Source organism: Ammospiza caudacuta, chromosome 5 (assembly GCF_027887145.1).
Source record: "Ammospiza caudacuta isolate bAmmCau1 chromosome 5, bAmmCau1.pri, whole genome shotgun sequence".
Lineage (NCBI taxonomy): Eukaryota > Metazoa > Chordata > Aves > Passeriformes > Passerellidae > Ammospiza > Ammospiza caudacuta.
This window is the reverse complement of record NC_080597.1, coordinates 73771721-73791336: the sequence shown is the minus strand read 5'-3', so window position 1 is coordinate 73791336 and position 19616 is coordinate 73771721. Positions and strand designations below refer to the sequence as shown.

Here is a 19616-nt window from a genome sequence, read left to right as displayed (position 1 = left end):
AAAACAAAACAAGCAAAACAAAAAACACAGACTTTTAAATTTTAAATGAACTGCAAATAATGAGTAGAGTTTAATACTTTTATTCAATTACATCATGGCTTCTTTTTGTCTTGTTATTTTTCCTAAGCACTATCATTTTTCATACACATAAGTTTTTTTAAATTCTGTCTATTGATAAAGTGTTGACATTCCAGCTACTGCTACAGCTGACATAAGCTTCAGCAAAAGTACATGCTGTAATGTTTGATACTTCTGATAAATTTATGCTACATTTAAAAACAACTTTTAAGAAAAAACACATGGCTGCTGTCACTAATGCCAGACTACAAAGCACAGAACTACTCACTGGGTGCTGTTCCAGTGTTTCTGTGCCCTAGAAGCAGGATATATGTTTTTTGTGAAATTAGGTCTCCAAATTTACCTTAAAATTTCAGACTTTTCCTCCAGACCTGTATCATAACTCTGCCATCAGCAGGGAACCTGGAAAGCAGACAGGAAGAGGGGAAAGACAGGCATTTTAACAGTGTTTAACTGGTAAACCTGACCTGCTGCTCTAATGAAATTGCCCCTTGTCTTCTATATTTTTTAAGTGAGTAGATACGTGACTTTCTCCAAAACCAAATCACACACATGCACAGATACCTCTGTGTGTGTGCTTATAAAAATGTATATTAAATAACCTGTGGATTGTAAGATAAAATCCTGAAAGGATTAAGGGATGAAAAAATTTTGTTACCCAGATACTTAATTGGCCCCACTAAAAATCTGTATTACTTGGTAGGATATTATCAGTGCAAGGTTAACTTATTTTTTTGTGGGGGCTCATTCAGCTGCATGATACCCCCATGACAAAAGCCATGAGCAGAACCAGCTGATGTCTTGTGTAGAGAATCTCAAAACCAAGGGTATAGAAATTATCCTGTGATCATAGATGTGACCTCTCTGTTTAACATCAGTGACCCAGAAGAATATTTTTGGGAGTAGGAGGACAGGACCTAGTTTATTACACCAAGTTTCTTGATTAGATTATTCATCTAAGAACTTCTACAACCCCCACAAGGAAAAAATTTTTCCCAATGTCCAAATGTAACTCTACCCTCTTTCAGTTCTGTTTGCTCAAGAATTTGTTATTTTAAGTGCAACATGGAATTTTAGTCAATCAGTTCTTCACTCATACTTTTTGAAATCCCACAGAACTATACAATCTCACCTGTAGCATGCAGAGTGCCACCAAGTGTATGCTCACCAAAAAAGAGATGCCTTCATGAGGGATCTTCTATCTACAACAAGCTTAATTTACAAAAGAGTTGAGTTGCAAACCCTCCAGAGATTGAATTTTCTTGGGAAAACTGCACACACACATACACAATCTGACTTTGAAAGGTCATGGCACCAAGAAAGGGAAGAAGAGGAAGAGGGTTTTAACAAATACATCCATATGATTCTTATTGACCTGGCTGAAGAAATTAGGCAAGGACTGTGTTGGTGCTCCCCAAAGCTCATTGGGAATCTGAGTTGCTGCTGTAACATGGATATTTGTTCTTTTAAAACAGTTCAAGCTCCAAGTGAGTTGTGGAAATAAAGCTGGATATCCAAGACTTTGCTGCTAGTTTGAGTTAAACTAGAATCCTGCCCTATGCAGTTTCCAGGAATGTACCTGATTGTTACAGAATCATCTTTGGTGTATATTCAGGAGCTTCAGTTTTTAATAGAGTTGTTCTCATACAGATAAATCAGTGAAGAAACTTTTGAACTTTGGGTGCTATTTAGTGGTGTGCTAGTCAGACTTTGATAATTTACATCATTGTCTTCATAGTGTTTGCCCACAAAAGCTGAATAATGGGGTTCATTAAGATCCCTGTGCAGGCATATCCAAATTGTTTGCCTGCAGCCTTGGCTCCCTACGTGTGGCTGGGGAGGGAGGGATTGGCTTTTTATTGACTTGTCAGGCCTCAGGTTTGCATTACCAGCCAAGTAGCTCATGACCCATTCCATTTATTGCACTGTTTTGTGGTGGGGAAACAGGTAAAGGAATCCTGCTGGAAGCCCCTCCCTGTGCACGTTGGGATGAATGAGGGCAGTGTTTGCAGCAGCTCAGGCACCGTGACCAAAGGCTGGCACAGACGGAGCGGCAGCAGCGTGGGGCCGTGGTGGGACACGGCTGTGGGCGGTGTTGGTTACCCTGCGAGACATTGCTTACCCAAGGGGGAGCTCCAGAGGAGAATTCATTGAGGAATTAAAGAGCGGGGGGGGAAAAAGAAGTGATACTTCAGGGAGTGTTGTGTTTTCTGAGACCCCCGTCGTTGGAAGGAATGATGAATCTGACTCCATGTTCTCAGGATAATTAATTATTTTATTAATTAATTTAATATTTAATTTAATTTTATTATTTATATTTATTTAATTTAAAATAATATTCAATATTGTTTTAATATTTATTATTATTGAATATTATTTTAATTATTTATTAATTTATTTTATGATCTATATTATACTAAAGAATACTAAACTAACCTATACTAAACTATAGTAAAGAATAGAGAAAGGATACTTACAATAATATCAATTTATTATTGAATATTATTTTATTATCTATATTATACTAAAGAATACTAAACTAACCTATACTAAACTATGGTAAAGAATAGAGAAAGGATACTTACAGTAATATCAATTTATTATTGAATATTATTTTAATTATTTATTAATTATTTTATTATCTATATTATATTAATGAATACTAAGCTAACCTATACTAAACTATACTAAAGAATAGAGAATGGATACTTACAATAATATCAATTTATTATTGAATATTATTTTAATTATTTATTAATTTATTATTTTATGATCTATATTATACTAAAGAATACTAAACTAACCTATACTAAACTATGGTAAAGAATAGAGAAAGGATACTTACAATAATATCAATTTATTATTGAATATTATTTTAATTATTTATTAATTATTTTATTATCTATATTATATTAATGAATACTAAGTTAACCTATACTAAACTATGGTAAAGAATAGAGAAAGGATACTTACAATAATATTAATTAATTATTGAATATTATTTTAATTATTTATTAATTTATTATTTTATGATCTATATTATACTAAAGAATACTAAACTAACCTATACTAAACTATAGTAAATAGAGAAAGGATATTACAGAATGCTAAAAAGATACTCATGAATCTCGTGACTCTCTCCAACACAGCTTGGCCCCCATTGGCCAATAAGTCAAAACAATTCACATGAAACCAATGCACAATCACCTGTTGGATAAACAATCTCCAACCACATTCCAAAGCAGCAAAACACAGCAGAAGCAAATGAGATAATATTGTTTTCCTTTTTCTCTGAGGCTTCTCAGCTTCCCAGGAGAAGAGTCCTGGGCAAGGAGATTTTTCCAGAAAATGTGGCTGTGACGAGAGAAAAATGGGAGAAGGGCTAACCACTGTTTGGGAAAATGAAACAATAGAGCACAAGCAGTAAAATTCTGTGTTTATTGCTGTGCTCATGGGCATCCCAATTATTTTAGCAGGGAAGGGCTGTGTTAAATGTGCTTTGACAGAACTGCTGCTCTGGGTGTCAATCCAACTTGTGCTGTAAAAGAGCATGTAATGGTGAAATCATTTTTGATATGATCAATAGACCACCTAAGTGAGGAGGCAGAGTAATGAAAAATGATCTTGCTCCTCTCCAAGGTGTGCTGAAGGAATTCCAGTGATCTTTACAGCTTTCATCAATCTTTGTGAGTGTATTTACTGACATACCCACATTTCTCTGTTCTGTGGTCTTTTAAATTATAAGAGCTGGAGGACTGATTTTTGGAGCCTTTTGAAATGCTGAATGTATTTTAATGAAGATACTGTCTCAGCTATGATTCATATCCCTTTCCCAATTGTTCTTTTTCAGTGTAACATATGGGCCCAAATCCTGCTGTAAAATCCCCATGTGTGGTCCTGAATCCATCCAAAAGGCTCTTTCACTTTGCTGGAGGTTCCCCAGCCTCTCCCTTGCTGCAGGATTGCAGCTTTTACATGAAAAAAAAAAAAAAAAAAAGAGTGAAGAATACCATATCCCTTTTACCAGAGCAAGTAAATGATAATTTTTGTTTATATTTCTAGAGGTGATTTAGCACAGCTTTTTCTTCCTTGAGCATGAATTAAATTTACAACTTCAGATGTAGTCCTTAGGTTTTTTCTTCCTTCTATTTTATTTAATTACTGAAGCCGCCCCAACTAATTATTCATCCTGTTTATGGTAGGCAGTAGTCTGTGGCAAATTATTTTCATTTTGCTGCTGGCCGCAGTGGGTGATGACTCTAAAAGTGAATCCATGAAAAGGCTTGAGTCATTAGAAAACAAAACAACTTACTGTGAGATTCTTTGATTTTGCTGCTTATTGCTCAAGAGTAAAACAAAAAAAAAAAAACCCAACAACTTGTACACTGTATACCACAATTTAAAAAAATACTTCAGGCAGGTTTAGACACATGAGGGAATTGCTTGTGTAAATGGCCATGAGCAGCTGCCCTTATGAAGCACAACAGAAACTGATCAAATATGTGTGAAAGATTAGAAAGGGAGATGGGTATTTGTTTCAAAAATAAACTTTCCATAGAGGATGACTGCAAGAGAAAGGTACTGATTTGTTCTTGACTTTGACAGAGTTGCTTTTTTTTATTCACTCTTTTACTGAGGTTTTTAAACAAAAGTGAGGAAACTCCACAGACCCAAGGATTTGCGGGATGGTTCCTAGGAACTGGATGTGGACAAGAAAACCATAAAGAAATAGCCACAAAAGAACAGGTGGTCCCACCTGAATTTAGTGAAGTTGTCCTGTTTGCAGTTGATCTTTTGCTGTACAGAGTCTCCAAGTCCAGGAGACTCCATCTGTCCATCTCTCTTACTTGTTTCTTTCAAAAACAAACTTGATAACAAGCTGAAAATTACAGCTTTAAATATTTTCTAAACCCATACTGGTACAACTTTCTGGTAGTTGTACCAGTATGGGTTGTAATTCATGTTCTTTACCAGTTCCCACCAAAAAGGGTGGATGTAGGACTGGTTTATGGGCAAACTCCTAGATCATGCATCCCATAACATTTCCCAAAACAAATGACAATAAAAGCAGTTTGCTGAGAACAGGGAAGAGAAAGTTTGCAAAGAGCTCATTGACACAAACATGTTTTACCAGGTTCTGGTTTTGCTCTTGAGAACTCAGCAGAAGGGTTTGGTGCCAGGTGGTTTTAACATTGAAGATGTTTGTTATTGATGATAAGGGAAAAAATAAGATGAAAGATACCAAGACGCCACGCTACCAGCTCAGTTTTGTTTTGTCAGACTGGCAATGAACCATCCAGAGGTGTAAGTCAGAATGGTGAGAAAATGGGAGGGAGATTTAGGAGTCATCAACTGAAAGGTGCTTGTGGTTGTTGGGAGAAATACTCTGGGTGTAACAGATACGGAGACTGAAGGCCAAGAGCAGAAATCTGTTTCGCTTAAAGTAGTGGGAAAGTAAACAGTAGAAAACCTGTAATTCAATTTCAACAGTGCATGTGTCCATAAAGCAAAAGAGTTGGCTGGAAATATCAGCTGGACTGAATGTCCAGGTATTTGTGGGGCTTTGCCACAATGTTAGAATAGTAGAATCATAGAGTAATTCAGGTTGTAAAAGACATTTTAGATCGTCAAAGTCCAACCATTAACCCAGCACTGCAAAGTCCATCACTGAACTGTGTGCACAAGTGGCACATCTATCTGTCTTTTAAATACCTTCATGGATAGCCTGTTCCAGCCTTCAAAACCCTTTTCATGAAATCATTTTCCCTAATATCCAATCTGGATCTCCTCTGGCTCAACTAGAGGCCATTTCCTCTTGTCCTTTCACTTGTTACTTGGCAGAAAAGACCAACCCCTGCCTGGCTGTACCTCCTGTCAGGGAATTCTAGAAGGTAATAAAGTGCTCCCTGAGTCTCCTTTGCTCCAGGCTGAGCCCTCCCAGCTCCCTCAGCTGCTCCTGGTGCTCCAAATCCTTCCCCAGCTCCATTGAAATGGAGAATGAGCTGTTGATCTCCATAAGCACCACTGAAGGTCAACACGCTTTACCTGGGAGAGGCAGGCACCCAAAAAAGTGGATGTTATCTTGGAATAAGTGCTCAAAATTCATTTTCCTTGATAGAGAAGAATACCACATGGCAGGTGATGTTAAAGTGCTGAGGTCTTTTCACTTGCAAAATTGCTTGGGGCTTCCTTGGAGGTTTGGTGCATTCTGGCACTCCACAAACTCACAGGTTGGTCACAGCATGGGCTTGTGGAGCTTCTGTTTGCCAATATGACTTGTTTGCACAAAATAAAATATTCAGCAGGGCATGAAACAGCAAATAAATTTCCCTTTGTAAAAGTAATATGGGAATTAGCCTACATTACAGAGCTTAAATCACACTGATTCTCCTCCGGGGCTGGAATAAAATTTTCAGAATCACCTCTTATCTCTGAAGAATCTAAACCATATGGAAATTTCCTGATTTCCTTAGGTGTTTTTGACACTCTTACCCATAGGTCTTAGAGGGTTTAGGTTTTTTCTAGTGCAACAATCTCAGTTCCAGATGTGAGATTTTTCAGTAACAAAATAGTTACATGAAGGAATTTATATCAATAAGGGAATATCAAACCATCAAGGAATTTATATCAATAAGGGAATATCAAATCTAATAGATAATATGATGACTGATAATCCAAGTGAATTGCACCAGTTTCAGTTTTGTCAGTGCAGTTGTGTCATTTTCCTAGACACAGAGACCCATTTAGCTCCTTCTCCCTGCTTAAAAATGGGTCATGGGTTCAGAAAAGAATTAGGACTTTTCAAATGTTAGTTTTTTCCTCTGGGCAGAGAAGCAGCTTCTTGGGAGCTCTGCCTCTGAGAAACAAAGATTACTGGGATTTTTTTACTAGACCTTTCAAAGTTCTGATACAGCATTTTTTGGAGCTCATTGCCCATAGCAATCATTCTGCCCTGTGGCCTATATCCTGTTTTTGAAAAGCCATTTCCTTTTGGTGCACATCTTCCCCCTGTGTTTAGGTGAAGCAGTCAATGGGGCTTTCAGCCGTAAGGATCAGAATTAAATCAAATAAATTACTTCCAAAGATAGGAAACCATTTCACACCTTGGAGCTTCATTTTGCTGCAGATGTAGCATGTTACAGCTCCTGCCACTTAGAGCTGATTAGAAACCAACTGACCTGTTGCAACACTTCAAATCTTGGTACAATTTGCCCTTTGCCTGCAAGCTGACACTTGGTGTTCATCCTCTTTGGGTTTGGAACTATAACTGTGAACAGGGTGATTGCCCCGGAGTGATGATTAAAAAGGGTTTTTATTCACTCTACCCTCCTGAGAAGCAGAAAAACTTCACTGAAGTTTTCTTCCTTCCCCTTGGAGCAGTGTTGGACACAATTTTAAACCAGTAGATAACATTGAATCTTTACTGTGAGGGTGGTGAGACACTGGCACAGGCTGCCCAGGGAGGTGGTGGCCTCCCTATCCCTGGAAGTGTTCAACATCGTCTTGGATGGGGCTCTGAAAAACCTGGTCTAGAGGAAGATATCCCTGCCCATGGCACAGGGGTTGGGGCTGGAAGACCTTTAAGGTCCCTTCCAAGCCAATCCATGCTTTGATTCCATGAGATCTGGCTTCTCAGCTGAGATTCAGATATTACATGCTGTTGTCTTGGTGTAGTTGAGCAGAAATGGCAATGGAAGATCTCATTAACTTCTGATATTGGGTTGAAATGCTGTTTGCACTGGAACAGATTGTGAGAAAGAAAAATAACTTCAAAATGCCTTTGTCAGGAAGCTTTATGCTCTGCTCTTTCAGCAAAGGGGTTATAAAAAAACGACATGGAAAAATAATTGGTAATTGTGGTATTTGAGGATTTCTCTGTCCTTCCACTTGAAATTTCTCATCCCTTAGGTTTTTTCCCCTTTTTATTACATTTAGATGTCTTCTTGGTTACTACCAGGCACTCTGTGACAAATCAGTGCATGTGTTCAGTGATAAATACACTGAGGTTCTGTGAGCAGGACAGCTCCTGCTGGCATTTAAAAAGAAATCTAAAGTGAATTTAGGTTGGACACAACCAAACACACAGTGTTTACATTAATTCTGGGGTTTTTTTCAAGGGGAGTGGTAACGTGTAGTCACAATTTATGGAGGCTTTTTTACCACATCTATTCCAAAGGTGTTCTCACATCTCCTTTATTTTGGAGGAACTGCTTTGATTCAAAAACAACTTTTAATTGACCTTCTGTCTTTCAGTGTAGAATCTGTTCACGGTACATTGCTAGGCAAGCAGCCTGCAGAGAAATTAATTTCTTGTCTCACAATTCTGATTGTGGTGGTGGTGGTTGATGTTCATTTGTGTTTGATTTCTCAAACAAAAATACTCATTCAGCCTCAGTTTTAGAGTCCTTGGATTGGTGTGGAGAAGCAGGAGAATTTGTTTTATGTAGTATTGTACTGGCAGTCTAAGTGATGATTTTGGACACATGAAAACACATTTGGGAAAGAAGGTAACAATATGTGTGTGGTGATGTTCCAAGGAAGAGTTTAAATCCCAGCAGGATTCAGGTACCAGTTGGATCAAGGCTCTGCTGCAGTGAGAGCCGCCTACTTGCAGTGAGCTCTGTGCCTCAATTTTCCTGTCTATAAAACAGAGCTCATAAATCTTGCCATCATTTACATAGTGTTTTGATATCAGGTTTCTCTTCCAAGTCTGAAGTAACAGTAATTATTAGTCGTGGGACTGCTATTTCCCTTTGATTTCTCCCCACCTCCATATTCCGTGTGTGCAGCCCCTTCTTCAGGACAGGCTAAACCACCCTCGCTGGGATTACTCCATCACCTCTGATGGTGCAGCACAAAACCATTCATTTCTCCACTCTGGAGTCCAAAGTCTCTGAAGTCCATTAGCCCAAGGGAGTGGTAGGCCCAAGCGTGCTCCGAAATGCCGATCTCCTGTTTTGATAAGTGAGCTCTAAAATCAAGATAAACAAGCTGCCCTATATACTGAACATGTCCTAATTGCACACTTGAGGCACGCCAGCCAATCCATGAGCGTGTGTCGCTCGCTAATGAATATTTGTACTTTTGGAAGCTTTCACATGTGGTGTTCCTTGCTGCTTCTGCAGTTATGAGCAGAGTGGCTTCGAAGACCCTGTGCAGGAGGAGAACCTGGCTTTAGACCAAGAAACTCTGTAATTTAATTTCATGTGTTAGCTGGGCATGGTCACTCTTATTCAAATTGTATTAGCTAATACTTCTTTCAAACTGTTTACACTGTGTGCAAAGTTGTGTTTAAAGCCCTATTAGCTAATACATCTCCTAGTCTAGACTTGGGGAGGGTTGACTCCCTGGAGAACTCCTAGCAGGATTTTGTTCACTTGCAGGAGGTAGGAGAGGGAGGCATGGACAGAAGGGGCAGTGATGTTTGAAATCATCCAGATGACTTCTGCTGTGCCAATATTTTGCTGTCAGTCCCTATCCTCGCTTTTATTATAGCTAGGAGTTTGTTTATTGAGAGATGGCTCTCCAGTTGTGAGGATAAATTTGAAACCAGGGGAGCACTGGCACCAACCACGGTCTTAGGCATTCAGCACTGGGAGGCAGGGCTGTCTCTGGAATGGGGAAGACACAGAAGAACCATTTGAGTTGGGTTTGGCAGTCTGGCAGGAGCCCCAGGAGACTTTCACTGAACCAGAAACACATCATGAGCCAAAGAGAAAACTTCCTTAGTGAGAGATAACAGTGGGGTTTTGGATGTTCCCCACCAACAGGAGAAGGAGGCTGGTGTTGATGCGTAGGTTGGCCTGATAGTAGAACTTCCTTCCTTCTGCAAGTCACAGACAACATAAATCAAGACTCCTGTACTTGGACTCACAGTCTAGCACCTTACTGACACATGTACAGAGCCTGAGCCCCACTTAGGTACCTGAAGCGATCACTGGGACATTTGTAGTGTGAATGTCTTCAGTGTTGCTGATGGAAGAATCATTTATCACCCATTTTCTTCTCCTGTTCACTCATAGAAGGTGTGATGCTGCAGCTGGGGGCTAGGCAGGGCTACCAAACTCATTGCTCTTGTTTTCTTTTAGTAAGTGCATTTTTACTGTAACTCAAAATAGTTCTGATTTTGTAGTGCATCATATCTTGTGAGAAAAAACACCATTATCTCAGGCAGACATTACCTGCTGTACTATTCCAAGCCTTTCTCAAATGATGGCTTGGAATTTCATTGGCTTGAAATTCCAATGTCTCTAATCATAGTGATACTGCCTTTGGAGTTGTGGAGTTGTCCACATTGACAGTGGAGCCAGACATTCCTGGTTCTCAGGAGTCATTGCAATTTGATTTTTGTCATGGTTTCTCTACTGATGTCTCTATTTTTTACCTTCTTAAATGATCCTTGTCCCTGGAATGTCCAACCTTTCTTTAAATCACCCTCTTCTTACAGTCCTGTCACAAATCAATCACACTCCCACAGTTACCATTCAAATATAAATAAATTAGTTAAATGATTTAAAAAAATGTGGTAAAACAAATCAACCTATCCTGTGTTTTGTTTGAGGTTTTGGTTGTTTTTTGGGGTTGTTTTTGTTCTGTTTTTTTAAAACATCCTTTTTCTTCTCTTTATGTTTCTAACCTATAGCCTTGTAGTAAGAGCTTTTTCTGGCTTGTCTGTGAAATTGCATGCACATCAGTAACACTGTGTATCAACAGTCATTAATAAAGGCTGGGTCCTCTATGTATCCCCCTTCCTGGGCAGGATTGTTCTATACAGTGTATTTACTAGAGCTACATCCTGTCTACTTCAGCTACTCGAGTAAGTAGCAATATTTTAACTGCTGAGTGTATAGTGTGCGTCATTTATTTGTCCTGACTAGATCCACTGCTGATTTCATAAACATTTGGGCAAAGAAATACCAAACTAGCAAATATTTGCAGAACCCCCTAATGTAGGACCTTAACAGGATGATATGGTCTCTCAGTTTGAAGATTAAAATCAGTGCTGTTCACAGCTGATTAACTTTCCTTTCTAATATTTCCCACAAAATTGAGCGAATGCAATAAAACTTAACGAAACAAGGTTTAGTAAAGGCACAGAGAATATTTATAAGACAGTGAGGTACAGACTGGCTCAGGGTGTCCTGGCACTCACTCTGTAATGGCTCTGTGCTTTATCCTGTAAATGGATGGGTGCAGCAGTGACAGCAGGGCTTGTGTGGGGTTGAAACAGCCTCTTTGGTGACTCCAGGCTGACATGAATTAGCTGCTCTATATTTTCTTTCTCTCTAATGGATGATTGATCATTGCTTTCTCTCCCATCAGCTCTAACAATTCTCTGTGTTGCTCCTACAGAGTCATCAGCAAAGTGGTGTCAGCTCCAGAGGCCAAACCTTCCACTCCGGCGGCGCGGCCCAAAACGCCTCCGCCTGTGCCGTCACCGGTGCCAGCTCCTGTTCATGTCACCCCTCCTCCAGCTCCAGCTCCTCCTCCTCCACAGGCCACCATCTCACCTGTCCTCATCCCACCACCCTCCCCGGCCGTGTCAGCAGCTGGGGGCTCCAAGGCTCCCGTTCGGAGCGTGGTGACCGAGACCGTCAGTAATTACGTGGTAGGTGACACGTGCCGTGCTCTGTCCCATGCCAGGGGCATTCCTCCCTGGAATTGGTGAGCTCCTGGGTGGCTCATTGTCTCAAACTGATGGTTCCTGGAGTCCCGGTGTTGCTCTCTGTTAAACTGCTGTTTATACAGCCCTTGTTTCCACACACATGTTTTGAGGAGTTAACAATTTAATTGAAATGCTACAACTTGGATTGAATTTTTCAGTGGTTCCCAGTTCCAAATTTAAGTTCCTTCTAACAAGACCACCTATATCCTATATGGTATTTTCTGCTAACTGAGCTAGAGTTGATGTTGCTCTCTGTTAAACTGCTGTTTATCCAGCCCTTGTTTCCACACACATGTTTTGAGGAGTTAACAATTTAATTGAAATGCTACAACTTGGACTGAATTTTTCAGTGGTTCCCAGTTCCAAATTTAAGTTTCTTGTAACAAGTCCAGCTATATCCCATATGATATTTTCTGCTAACTGAGCTAGAGCACTTTTTTTTGAGGTAGAGGTTTTTATAGGTGCTTTCAAAAGTGCTGAATTGAAACCTCAAATGTCAGACTCACCATAGATTTTGCTGTCAGTCAGGTAAAGTACAAAACCCTCATACAACATCAAGAACTTGACTTAGCCCTCATTTGAAATGTGTAGAGTCCACTAATCTCTTTCCTGGTTTCCTCGACATACAGAAATTGCAGATGTTTGTGCATCTCAGAAGTCTGTAGATTGTTCATTAGTCTGCACTTCATTTGTGTGTTTGACACGTGCTCTGAGCTTGGCCTGAGTCTGGCAGCATTCTTCATTCTTTTAGAAAAGTCTCTTGTGTACCATGGTGTAGGAACTGCATTCCCTCAAAGAATGTGGATATATGTCTGGGTAGGACAAGGCTTGCTGTGCTGCTGAGAATTTCTGCTTTAAATGCTTTGTGAAATGAAGTCCTGAGCATTCCTGATGCTTGAAAAGCAGCACAAGGGTAGCAGTGTTGTTATCCTCCCTGTCCTGGCTGAATTCCAGCTTGATTGGTGACACCTTGCTTAGCTGCAGTTTAAAAATCTCACCATTTAAAGCACCTAAAGCTTACTTTTATTACAGAGTTTGCCATGCTTGAATTGCAACATATTCATGATTTTTTTTTTTAATTTTTATGAATCTTGATTTAGTATTGATTTCTAATATAAATCCACCCTGCATTTCTAATGGAAAGGTGTTTCCCTGCTGGACTTAAACTGCTGTATCATGTTACTGCTCTCTATTTAAACAGCTGCTACATTTCACTCCTGAGTTAGTTACAGCACTGGACAACATCACACAGGCTCTGCATGTCCTTAGGGTGCAGGACACAGCCTCACCTCTGGTATCACAGTGTAAGCCCACAGTCACTCTTATTATTGCAGTCACTAGTATTGTTGTCATTGATATTATTACAGTAGTGCTCAAAGGTTTCAAAATTTACTTTAAGAGAAAAACATTTCCTCAATGCTCTATTACATCCCATTTTCTTCTGTAATTATGAAAAGAAGTAATTGAGAGATTATGGTAGTTTTAAAAAGAAAAGCCTTGCACTTTGCCTAGGTACTTCCAGTGGTAACACACTTAGCACCTTTATGGAGAATTCAGAGGATATGGAGGCTCCAGGTCGTTTTTGCTTTTCACAGACCCATGGATTATCACGGAATAGTTTGGGTTGGAAGGACTTAAAGACCATCTTGACCCAACCCCTCTGCCACAGGCAGGGACACCTTCCACTCAGCCAGGTTATTCAGAGCCCCATCCAGCCTGGCCTTGAACAGTTCCAGGGACAGGAAGTCCACCACCTCTCTGGACAACCTGTGCCTCACCACCCTTATTTTAAATATTTTTTACCTAATACACAATCTAAACCTAATGGTCTTCAACTTAAGACCATTCCCTCTTGTCCAATCCCTCCTTGTGAAAAATGATGTTTTGCAACATTATAGGTGAAACTGAGGCTTTGCTGCATTAGGACTGAGCTATGGGCACATGCAGGGAGACACCTGATGTGACAGATTTATAAGTCAGAATGCTCAGAGAGAGGTTGGGGAAGAAGAAAATGATTAATAACTATTAGCCTCTTGTATAAAGGAAATCCAGGAGACAAAATCATTTTGCTCAGATCACATGGGAAAGCTGTTTTAGAGATAAGAGTGGAGCCAGTGTGACAGAGGTGCCCAACTCCCTTGTGCAGGGGAGGAGAGTGATTTTATAGTTCAAACCAGAAAGGATACACATCTCCCTGTTGGATAGCATCTCAGTGCATGTGCTCTGCTCATTAGCTCTCAGTGGTTTGTACTAACACAGCAACCAGCAATCCCACTCTGTGCCTCCTTGCATGACCCTTGGCTCATTAAGGAATGAGAAGTTATGCAATATTTTTAATATCCTTATTCAGCAGCCCAAATTCTTGTTTAACAAACAAGCAGAGGTTTCTGTGATTATGGACCACCCTGCCCCTCTCCAGCCCCTGAGAGCCTGAGGCAGGCGTCCTGCAGGGGAAAAAAATACCTGAAAAATTAAGTTTGGAAAAGTTAAGGTGTCTATTTTCTGATGGGGCAACATCTGGCAGTGCTGCCCACACCCAAAACAGGCAGCACCAGAAATGAGGTGCCTGTGCTGGGGGATGATGGGGGTGCAGCCAGGTGTTCAGGCAGGTTTTGTAGCCCTCAGCCCAACATCCCACAGCATCCCTTCTCTGCAGCACTGTGGCACAGCATCTCCTCTCTTCCCAGCAGGGTTATCCCACCAAAATGCCTCTGCACCTCTTCACTCTGAGCCCAGACACTTCATGTGGGGAGCAGATGCTTCTCCAGCAACTTAAAATGACTTTGCAGATGTGAGATTAGATGGTAGATAGGAATGATTATTGCAATCAATCAGCTTGGAAATTGAGTTAATTTTCTGATGGTGCCTACTCCGTATCTCTGTTGGGAAGGGGATTGTTCCCTGGTTAGTATTCCTGGGACTTGTAGTTTTGAGTTTTAAACCACAAAAACATTCAAGGCTTTAAGAAGAATCAGGGAAGAGTGATGTGTTGGTTGCAGCTCTGGTACATTCCTATTGATTTTTCAGGAAGTGGTGTAAGATGTACAGACCACCGTGTAGTGGCTTTTTTTTTTTTTTTTTTTTTTTACTAAGAACATTTGGAGCTTTTCATCTGCTACTTTTTAATACTGTGTTTGTAAGCTGTACAGATAGCAAAAAGTTATTGCCTGAGATATGTGTAAATGCACAAAAGCTGAGAACAAAACAATTTCTGCTTTTGAGATTCAGCGATAATGTGCAAATCTTCATAAAGGAGTGATGGAGTCAGGGTAATGCCCCAGACATTTTGTACTGTGTGCTGTTAATTGCACTCCTTTAGGTGGATTCTGTGACATTTTGCATGTATGTTTTTAGCAAAGAGCTGCTCAAGAGCCACTGGAAATCTAAAAATACAAACAATGGGTCGAGCAGGATATAAACATTAAAAAAATGCATATGATGAACCCGGTGAGCAGCTGCCCAGTACTGTAAATGATCTGCCTTTCTTGTTTCATTTACCCTTTAGTAAATTGTACTGCGACATAAATGTCATAAGGGGAATGGAAAGTTACTCAGTAACAACTTTTTTTATATCCTGATCTTATCAGCTCGTTGGAGTTGAAGACTTTGGCTAATAAGTAATGCAGCAATATATACACACGGCGCTGTATATTTTACATGCACATAAGAACTGTTATCTTACGCAGGAGGCTGCCGTGGCTCCTGCTTGCCATTAACAGGGTCGAATTTTAAAAGTATAGACAGAGAGGGAATTGTGTCCTTAAGCCCTGGCTCTGTGTGTGAATGCCTGTGCTTAGGTTGGGTGGTGTAACTGGCTTTACTGGTTTACAGGACAATGCAGGAAAATACATGATTTTGTCGTCATGAGCAGTGTAGGAAAATCAATTAAGACGTAACACTGAGCTCTCATGATCAGAGAATTCACACATAACAACAGGGGCTGCTGAATGGCTTAGCCAGATAAGCAAGAAACATTTTTTTTTTGTTGGTGGTTTTTTTTTTTTTTTAATGTCAATTTTCCTGCCTGCTTAGCCCTGAAAACCAGCTAACTTTGCTTTTCTTTGCACCAGATCCGAGACGAGTGGGGTAACCAGATCTGGATCTGTCCTGGCTGTAACAAGCCAGATGATGGCAGTCCAATGATAGGTTGTGATGACTGCGATGATTGGTATCACTGGTAAGTTCCTCTCATCCATCCTGCTCTGCCAGTGCCTGGCAGATTGGGGCTATGTTATTAAAAACCCCTTTTTTTTCTAATAGTTCATGACGTTGGGAATATTTAAATAGCTTTACTGTGTCCAATTTAATAATCTGGAAGATATTTTTATCTCTGTTGCTCTGAAATTTGAAAAGGCAGATTTTAAGCTGTGAAGGAGAGTTACTTTTTAATTAATGGGCATTGGTGATAACGGTTGTTTTTGAAACTGCTGGGAAATATTGCTGATTCCGGTAATTTTGTGAGAACTACAGGATTATGAGCACAGTGTATACAGATAGACAGTTCAAATTATGAAGCATTGTATGAACAGTAATATAAATGTCAGCTCTTATAAAAAGGTTAGGGGAAATTAATCACTTTTAGGCGATATTTTTTTTAAAAGCTACATAAAATCATAAGGGTTTTTTGCAGATGCGTTAAAGAAGCGTTTGAAATTATTTTAAATCTAGTGTATTACACCTGAAAGTGCACTTGTATTTTCTACTAAAACAACACTTTTTATCTGAGTATCCTTTTGATTCTTCTCTTTTGTTTCAAAGCAAGAGTTCTTAGGTTTTAATCATTATATTTGTTAAGATAATTGCTGTATTAATCTGAAGCCAGATCCAGTCTCCCACTGGCAAGTTGCATTTTTTGGAGTAAGACACAAAAGCAACGTTACCCCACTGAGATGATGTGATATTTTCCTGTCCTTCACAGGCCTTGCGTTGGGCTTACGGCTGCACCCCCAGAAGAGATGCAGTGGTTCTGCTCCAAGTGTGCCAACAAAAGGAAGGATAAAAAACACAAGAAGAGGAAGCACAGGGCACACTGAAGGCTTGGCAGGGACTGAAATGGTGCGGTCACCGCGGCACCTCCCGCCCTGACTCGGCTGCAGGAGGGATCCACCCTGCCAGGGTCGTTTGTGTCCCTGCAGTGAATCAGGGGCGAGGAGATGCCCTTGCTCAGGGGCTGTTGGGTTTCACAGATTGTCCGAGCCCAGGGCGTTGGATTTTGGTACATTCTGATGCTGTTTCTTCCCCCTGGCAAGGGGAGTTTGCACAGAGCGCCGTGAAGGCTTCGGTGGTTCCCGGGACCGCTCCGCTCCTGTGGCTCGGCAGCAACGCAGATGAATGTTGTAAATAGAGATATCTGTCCTATTCTTTCTCGATTTGTTATTAATCCCTCTGGAACCTTTGCAGTAAGGTGCTGAGAGGAGGAGAAAATGTAAATTGCAGTAAGTTGTAAACTGAGACAACCTTCTGGAATGATTTCTGTAGTCTGGATACAGTTCAGCCTCGACTCTTGCTGAGCCAGATAATCATAATGTGGAAATAAAAAGTGGCTGGTAAATATTTTTGTGATGAGAATATATGAAGCTTTTTTCCTTGATTTTTAGTACTAACATAAAATAAACATGTTCAAGCTTTTGTGATATATCTTCTATTTTTTAAAAGAAAAGTTTCTATTGTGTCAATTTTTTTCTTCTGTGTGAATTTCTTTTGGTGGACCTGTAATATATTTTATACATTGATTTTTGGTTTGTTTTGTTGTTTTTTTTTTAAAGTCTTTGTCAACGTAACTTTTCATTGCTTGTACATTTCATCAGTGTGTAAAAACACTTCCCATTAAAAGATTTTCACACGTGTAAATAGCTGATATTTATAAATAATTTTTTTTTAATTATTTTTTAGGGCTTGAGGATTTTTGTTGTCGTTTGTCCGAGAATACAAACCTAGCAGCTACTAAAAGCCCGTGTGACAAACGCCTGTCCTCATGGCTGTGAGGGATTGGTGAGCTGTGCCCCAGCTGTGCGTGCACGAGGAGGTGGCCAACATCATAATTAGGCCTTGATTCAGATACTTAAACATGTGGTAACTTCTTAAGAAGTGAGTAATCCTATTGCCTTCAAGGAGCCTGTTCCCACACTTGGTTATACATGTGCTTAAATGCCTTCTGAATTGGGAGCTTAGGCCAGGGGGCTCTGCACTTCTGGTGGCAGCTACAGCATGTTAATCTGTAGCTGGAATGGGCTTTTTTTTTTCCATTTTTCTCCTGTTTTTTTTTTTTTTTTAAGTGGTTAGTGAGTTTGCCAAACCATCATATTTAGGTAGAGGAGATGCAGGTGTGTTCCTCTGCTTTGTGTATCCCCTTGGAAAGACCAGTAAACTGGATCCCAGACACATTCCCCCTTGAAAATGTGAGGGGAAGGTGCAGAGAAACTGAAATAAAAGTCAGTGTTAGATATTGTGGTGCAATGGGTCTCAGAGCTAAATAAGAATAAATCTTGAAAACAATTCATGCCTTTTGTTTTCTAATCAATTTTAGATTGCATTGGTTAATTTGGGGATATTTGTATTTTAAACCAATGCACTGAGAACGTCTGATGTTGGAGAAATACGACCCTTTAGCCTGTTGTGCAGATATTAAGAGTTATTTTTTAAATGCATCCAAATTGATATTAATGAGAGTGAATTAGTCATGTTTTTAAAAGTACCAGTCTAGTTAGGGAAATGAGGCTTTGCTGATAGAACTGTTAAATTGCAAATCAGTGGTGATATGGATGAAATTGGTTTATTAAAAGTGCACTGTTACCTGCTTTGTTCAATGCCATCTCGTTTATATTCCGTCCCTGTTAATTACCAGTCAAGAAAGTTCTTGGGTTTGATTTTTTTATTCTGTTTTATTTTGAATTGTTGGATGTTGCATTGCTGATTTTTGGTTTTTTCCACATGTAATGTGCAGACATACAAAATACGCCGTCTTTGGTCATTTCTGGTTGCAATAATAAAGAAATTAGCTTTTGGTAAGTTGTTTATGCATTTCCTCCTCCTCTCCATGAATCAGAACTTCTCACATTTAATCAGCTGAATTACTCAGGATGCCATGGAAGGGCTGAACTTGTCCCACTGGATGGTTGTTCAGCTCTTTCTCTGCATGCTTGGCCTTGCTGCTGCTGGGTTGGTTTCTTAACCTGGCTTTTATGATTTTATAAATGACCCCTGTGGCAATAAAACCAAAGCATCATTTTCAGGAGGCTTGTGTGGCTGAGGGGATTAGTAACAGGAGAAGGGGCCCTTCACCTCCGGGTCATCAGTTTGAAGCCACGCTTGGTGCTGAGCCTGCCTCCCTTTCACTTATGCTGCTGTGGATCAGAAATCAGTGGCATTAATGAATAATCATTCCAGAAATGGTTATCCCTGAGCAGTGTGTGTGACTTGGACCTTCTTTACAGTCTCTGGCCCCATCCAGCCCTGAGCAAGCCCAGCTCATTGCCCAGACTTTTGTATTTGCTGCTGATAACTTCAGAGGTTGGATGTCTTCTCCATAAACTTTGTGTATGGAAAATGAGGGAGCAGCTGGGGCTGCTCCCAGGAGTCTCTGCTTGATTTTGGGGTTGGGATATGAGTCCTTTTATGATTTGTGTTTTGGACACCACCATCCATGAGAAGAGGGCACGGTGGGTGGGCTGCAGGTTGCTTTGCTTGTCATGGAAGAACATCCACATCTCTGAATGGTTTTCCTGCCTTAAGTGCAGCTTCAAGGGAAGCATCAGTGGAGAGTGTGAATAGAACTGGTGTAAAGTTTAGAAAGTAAAGAATTAAAGAGTTTTCAGTGAGGAGACAACTCACCAGCTGCTGCACTATAAAGAGTAGACAGGTACAGTTTTCCCCC

General features: G+C 40.1%; 1 protein-coding gene across 1 annotated transcript in view; it reads left to right on the top strand.

Moving 5' to 3' along the window:
- TAF3 (TATA-box binding protein associated factor 3) overlaps positions 1 to 18742 on the top strand; it is a 116340-nt gene extending 97598 nt beyond the window's left edge. Inside the window, exons 5-7 of the mRNA XM_058804955.1 lie at positions 11431 to 11686; positions 15814 to 15920; positions 16662 to 18742. Coding sequence (XP_058660938.1) covers positions 11431 to 11686; positions 15814 to 15920; positions 16662 to 16776 — 478 coding nt within the window. The 3' untranslated portion in view covers positions 16777 to 18742. The remainder of the gene's footprint in view (positions 1 to 11430; positions 11687 to 15813; positions 15921 to 16661) is intronic.
- Positions 18743 to 19616: the final 874 nt, after the last annotated feature.